Below are 6994 nucleotides of genomic sequence, written 5' to 3'. Positions count from 1 at the left end.
ACCCAGGATTTGATTTGTGATTTGATTTATGGTGACGTTGTATATACCGTACATGTTATCCATTCTGTTGCACGCATTAGGTACCCTATGATGTGTGGTTTGTATCTGTTCTGATCTCGGTATGAAATATCCTAACCACTCGTTGCTTCAGCCTTACTTATTTTTTTTAAATTATTGTTTTATTATAAAATGCTAAATATTTATTTCTGATCTCTTGTTTTATAAACTGTATTCCAAATTCGTACTGGGCGTTTAGCTCATGCCGTATTCTTTTTCTGGCAGGTGCTTAGGGGGATCTGGGACTGTGTGATGGAGAGTTACCCCATTTATTGATTATGATTTCGGACTTTATCAGTATCTAGATTTACTTATTTATTTAGAGATTTCAACATTTATATTATTGGTTTAGACAGTTTGGAGATTTAATATTATTTTTGAAACTTTTTAAACTATTTAATTATTGTTTAGAAATATATTAGTGCTCTGTTCGCAGGTTTATGGATTATAATAATATCTCCTTTTATTATAAAAAAGGGGGTGTTACAGAGATGGCATCAGAGCTTAGGTTCTTTTTTGTAGAAAACCTACTTAGGTTGACCTGTGAGTTTAGGTAGACGCTAGGATGGGTGTTTCGTTTAATTTCGTTTCTTTCTGCTCTTTATCATTTCATTCTGCTTCATCATTTTGAAATATGTTTGTAACTGCTTCATCATATTATTCTCGTAATCTTCATTCGTTCGCTATCTTATATTGTAGATGCCTCCTAGACGTGATCCTTTTCATATTGACCCCGCCCAGCTTACTGAGATGATAGGGCAAGCAGTGGCTCAGGCTGTACAGCAGGATTTTGGAAACCAAGGAAGCTAGAATGGCGAGGAAAATCAAAATGGAGAAGGAAATCAGAATGGAGAGGGAACTCAGTATGGACAAGGAAATCAGAATGATAATGGGAATCAGAATCAGAACGGTCAGGGCCCAGTCGTTTGTATGGTTGGAGAGGTTTGTGAAGCAGAAACCAAACTCTTTTAGTTCAACACCGACTCCTATTGATGCTAAAAATTGGATTATTCATCTCGAGAAGATTTTTGATGCACTGGGTTGTGATGAGATTCAAAAGGTCAGGTTAGCAGTGTATAATTTGGAGGGGGATGCTCAGAGGTGGTGGAGATGAGTGAAAGCTACTAGAGGGGTGCAATATGTGGAGGCTTTGGAATGGCAGGGATTCAAGGAAGTATTCTATGAGCAGTACTTTTCTAATGCTGATAGGGAGACTTATTTGAGGGAGTTTCATTCTATTGTGCAGCACCATGATGAGAGCATTACCGATTATATGGCGAGGTTTATAAGGTTGGCTGGATTTGCTGGGACAGTTGTAGGGACTGCTGCACAACAGGCTGATAAATTTAAATTGGGGTTGAAGTCTTATCTGAGGGGTTCCATAATTTCTTTTGAACTTGATAATGTGGCAGAGGTGGCTGATGCAACAAAGGATGTTGAGAAGGAGCGCATATATTTCAGGACTTCCAGGTCTAACATTGGTAATAAGAGGGCTAGGGATGATCAGGGTTTTGTACAGGGTAGACAGTGGTATGGAGGTCAGAGTGGTTAGCAGGGACAATGGCGCGGACATAACTAGAATAGGGGTGGTCAGTCATTCCATGGCCGGAATCAATATGTTGGTCAGAATCAAAATCAGCAGTTTCAACGACAGAAGCTGCCTAGGCAGTGGCAGAATCGTTAATAGGGGAAGAGCCGTTACTCAGTGTATGGGGGAAACCCCAATATGATTCCAGTGGCTCCTTGTGCTACATGTGGTGGACATCATCCGGGTAGAGCTTGTTACAGACAAACTGGAGCTTGTTTCTTGTGTGGTAGCATGTTCCATAGGGCAAAAGATTATACAGTGTCCCGCAACACTGGTGGAGGATGAGCTGGCGGTGGTAGTGGCAGTGGCAGTTAGCAGAATCCTACAGCCAGAGTGTTTGTATTGACTGCAAATCAAGCAACAGCTAATTCAGGTACCATTTCGGGAACACTTCTTATTGGTAGACGTGATGCTTATGTGTTATTTGATACTGGTTCGACCCATTCTGTTGTGTCTTTATCGTTTATTCGTCATCTTGGTGTTGCACCTTTATTATTATATCCTCATATGTCTATTGCTAACCCGATGGGGAATTCTGTTATTATATCTGATATATATCCAGAATGTCCGATAGTTGTTGGAGATAGAAATTGTAAGGTTAACTTACTTCCGATGGAGATGCATGACTTTGATATTATCTTGGGCATGGATTTGTTGAGTAAAAATCGTGCCACAATTGATTGTCAAGGAAAGAAGGTGATCTTTGGGAATGCAGATAAACCAGAATTTGTATATCAAGGGTCTCAGCCGAAAGGGGAGGTTAAATTAATTTCTGCTCTAAAGGCGAGCAAACTTTTATCTAAAGGTTGTGATGGCTACCTTGCTTTTGTGAAGGATACATCAAAGGACGAACCTCGTATCAAGGATTATCTAGTTGTGAAAGAGTATGCGGATGTGTTTCCTGATGAGCTACCAGGTTTGCCACCATATAGAGAGGTGGAGTTTGCTATTGAACTTGTTCCAGGTGCTGAGCCCATTTCTAAGGCGCCCTACCGAATGGCATCGCTTGAGTTGTAGGAAATGAAAGAGCAGTTGTAAGAGTTGTTGGATTGGGGATTTATCAGGCCAAGTGTGTCTCCATGGGGCGCTCCTGTCTTATTTATGAAGAAGAAGGATGGTTTCATGAGATTTTGCGTTGACTGTAGGGAGTGGAATAAGGTAACTATCAGAAACAGGTATCCTCTCCCACACATTGATGACTTGCTTGATCAGTTACAAGGGGAAAAGTACTTCTCGAAGATATATTTATGATCTGGTTATCATCAGTTACGAGTTAGGGAGGAAGATATTCCGAAGACTGCATTTCGCACTCGTTATGGTCATTATGAGTTTCTCGTGATGTCCTTTTGGGTGACGAATGCACCCGCAGTATTTATGGATTTGATGAATCATGTCTTTCATGATTATTTGGATAAATTTATGGTGGTCTTCATAGATGATATCTTGATATACTCTAGGAGCAGAGAGGAGCATGAGGAGCATTTACGTATTGTACTTGAAATTTTGAGGGAGAAGAAGTTATTTGCGAAATTTTCCAAGTGTGAATTCTGGTTGGAGGAAGTGGCATTCTCGGGGCATATTGTGTCTGGTAGGGGCATTGACTTGGATCCTGCGAAAGTCGAGGCTATTACTAATTGGCCCAAACCTAGCAATGTGACGGATGTGAGTAGTTTCTTGGGTTTGGCAGGTTATTACAGGCATTTTATGGAAGGTTTCTCTTCCATAGATTTTCCATTGACTCAGCCAATGAGGAAGGGAATTAAGTTCGAGTGGAATGGTGATCGTGAGAAGAGCTTTCAAGAGTTGAAGAAGAGGTTGGTGTCAGCTCCAATACTTGTGTTGCTATCAGGGAGTGGAGGTTTTCAGGTTTATAGTGACGCTTCAAAGAGAGGATTGGGGTGTGTTCTTATGCAGCATGGTAAAATGATTTCTTACGCTTCTAGGCAGCTTAAATCCTACCCTATGAGGTGAACTATGCTACCCAGGACTTGGAGTTAGCAGCAGTGGTCTTTGCTTTGAAGATATGGAGACACTATCTTTATGGAGAGACTTGTGAATCTTTACTGATCACAAGAGTCTCAAATACATATTTACTCAGAAAGAGCTTAATATGAGGTAGCAGAGGTGGCTTGAACTTCTTAAGGATTATGATGCAGATATTCAGTACCATCCAGGGAAGGCGAATGTATGAAAGGAATATGTCCTAAGTCCAATCATGTATTAGGATTTAGGAATAACTTCCTGTGTAATCTGTTTTGATTTCATTGATATTAATAAAAGACTTGTTTTGTTTTTATTACGGGCTCTATCTATTTAAGTGTTTAAATAAGATATACCATAATTTAGAGTAAAGCTTTTTATGGATTATGATGAGATCATAATAGTGAGACCTAAAAAGATGATAACTCTAAACTTAAATAGTTCCTGGTCGTAGGATTACTAACTGGTAATTAATAATCCACATAGATCGGTACATACTATGCTTACTTCATTATGAAGGATGTCTGTTCTCATAGATATTTGTGTGGTGACACTATAGCTAATATGTAGGTGCTTATTATAGAATAAGTTCACTGAACATGACTCGCACAGCTGAACAACTGATGGAGTTCACTCACGTGTCAGCAGTTGTTCATATAGTGATAGTTGTACAAGTATCCTTAGACTTGAGGTCATCATAGTCATCTTGTGTACACTGAACTATGTTTTGGTTTAGTTCTTAGTCTCCAGGGACAATTATTAGGGCTCTTCTGGGTATAGAAATTTGTACACGAAGATAGTGTATGATCAATAAAGGATCTACCCCTTCCAGTGAAGGAAGCGAATGTTCAAGGCTGATCCACTTATGCTAGTTCAGGAATCTCTGGCCAGAGTGAATGAAATTAGAAAGGAGTTTCTAATTTGCATAGAACTACGCATAGTAAATGGTAAGCAAGTGATTGAATTAGATAGGCTTGACACGAGATCCATGCCTTGTATTTAATCGGGACATTGTAGGGTAGAAGGAGTTTATTGTACGGTAACTATTCACTGAATAGGTTCTTGGTATTCTAAGCAGTGAATTCATATTATCCGGATAGTCGCGATATGCTGAGAAGTATCCCTCACGATGTAGAATAAATGTGATTAATTAATTAATCATATTTAATAAATTAGAGAATTTATATAAATAATGATAAAATAGTTTTATTATTATTTATTTCTACTACCGGCTTAATATTGAACCTACAGGGTCACGCCATAAAAAGAGAATGATTTAATGGTGGAGGAATTAATTAATAATGACTAATAATTATTTATTTATGAAATAAATAATTAATTGGCAAATTTAATAATTGATTAAATGAGATTTAATTGATTATATATTAATTAAAAAAAGTTCTTAATATTATTAATTAAAGGATTTAATTTTTGGAAATTAAATCAAGAGAGAGAATTATTTCTAAAGTGTTTAGAAAAAGGATTAATGATTAAAAGGTATTTTAATTGTTAATGAGAATAATAAATGGGATAATAATAATAATATTTATGGGAAAATTTCAGCTGAAAATTTTGCCTATAAATACACTATTATAGACCCTAATTTTATTCTAACCCATACAAAACCCAAAAAGTTTGGAAAACCCAATTCTCTCCACCTCCTTCCTCCTCCTTAACATCGTTTTCTTGGTGGATACCGGTGGAGTGCTTCACACTTGAGGAGCAACTGCTAAGGATCTCTGATCGTTGTCTCCGAATTATTTTTAAAGGTTAGATTCGATCCCTCGAATTTTTATTCATGATCTATATGCTTTTATTTGGATTTTATATGTGTAAAAGTGTTTTGTCATGCCCCCGCTGCGTTTAAAATCCAACAATGGTATCAGAGCACAGGTTGTATGCATATAGATATGTGGTAAAAATTTCAGAATTTTATGTGCTTGTATGAATTAATTATGATTTTTACAAGTTATATCATGGATTAATTTTGTCTGATGAGAAATCGTTTCTCAGAATAATTTTGAATGTTGATCTGGGTTCTACAAGTGTTGTAGATCGTCTGGGTATTTTTTTCATAATTTTATGATGTATAGATTTTTTATTATGAATTTTTGAAGTTATTGTAATTAAAATTCGTAATTAAATAAATCATATATATATATAAATTGTTTATAAGTATGTATATATATCTGTACAACATCTGTATGTTGTCTGTTGATGCTGTTGGCACGGAGAAGGACTGTCAGTACGGCGGCACGCAGATCGAGGAAGAAGTGACGGCTGCTGCTGAAAAATTAAAAAAAATAAAATAATAGGGGTGTCACGCATTCTGGGAATGCGTTACACACCTGTGACGCATTCACGGAATGCGTTACACCCTAAATGGCTTAAAAGGTGTGTAACGCATCACCGGAACGCGTTACAGAGATTGTAACGCGTTCCTGTAATGCGTTACAGCCCGTCTGTTGATTTTAAAATTGATTTTTTGGGAGTTTCGTAACTCCGTTTTGGGCGTGCAATATACCGTTGGATTTGTTTTTCTGAGAAGGATCTAATGGAGTGATCAATTTTAGTTTATATAAAAGTTTTTAACTGTTTATATTCCATGAAGTGTTTTAAAGCTGTTTTTGATCGTTTGAATTGATTTTAAATGCTTCTTGTGATACATAGAGATGTATATTGCTTGTTATAATGTGCTAGATGATGTAACATGCCTACCTTGATGTTTATTCATGTTGATATATGTGATATATGCTTAGTTTATCATGCGATGATAGATTTAGGTGAACTTAAATAAACATAAGGCGTTTGTTAGACAACCTAGTATAGTGAAATTGTTTCATAACCTTAATAATAATATTATGAATACAATCATGAGATTCTTGTGTTTATGAAACACGTAATTGAATATGAATTTTCGATATGAGAAAAAGGATGATTCTGTCAACAACAGATATCTATCTGTAAGAAAGGGTTATTAAGTGACGCCTCTTGACAATGCTCCACCCGATCTGGGAATCATCTGATTATTGATTATTGATTTGAAATATTTAATTTAAAAGGAAGAATCTCTTTATAATATGATTATGATTGTAACGTAATATAATCCCTCTAAAATTAAATAATATCAAGTAGTAATTGGCCAATGACACAACGGGCTTGTGTCGGTCATAACCTTCCAACATGGTAGAAAGTAGTTCTTATTTTTGAATCATTGTCGTTTCGTGCCACAGCCGAGGGCTTTGATTTCGAAATAAGAAATACTTGTCTATTACATAGATATGTGTACATTAAATAAGAATCTAAAGGTCGTTACATGCCACAACCGTGGGCCTTTGGGGACTGATTCAATTGTACGGAATGTTGGGT

At 36.7% G+C, this 6994-nt stretch overlaps 1 protein-coding gene across 1 annotated transcript; it reads left to right on the top strand.

Annotated features, from left to right (window-relative positions):
• The first annotated feature begins 868 nt into the window (after window positions 1-868).
• On the top strand, window positions 869-2662 carry LOC141686223 (uncharacterized). The gene is made up of 3 exons (XM_074491275.1): window positions 869-1117; window positions 1220-1604; window positions 2019-2662. The coding sequence occupies exons 1-3, from the start codon at window positions 869-871 to the stop codon at window positions 2660-2662; spliced, it is 1278 nt and encodes a 425-aa protein (XP_074347376.1).
• Window positions 2663-6994: the final 4332 nt, after the last annotated feature.

The sequence above is a fragment of the Apium graveolens genome, chromosome 2 (genome assembly GCF_009905375.1).
Source record: "Apium graveolens cultivar Ventura chromosome 2, ASM990537v1, whole genome shotgun sequence".
Classification (NCBI taxonomy): domain Eukaryota; kingdom Viridiplantae; phylum Streptophyta; class Magnoliopsida; order Apiales; family Apiaceae; genus Apium; species Apium graveolens.
Note: the sequence above shows the minus strand (reverse complement) of the source record. Positions and strands in the feature narration are given on the sequence as shown.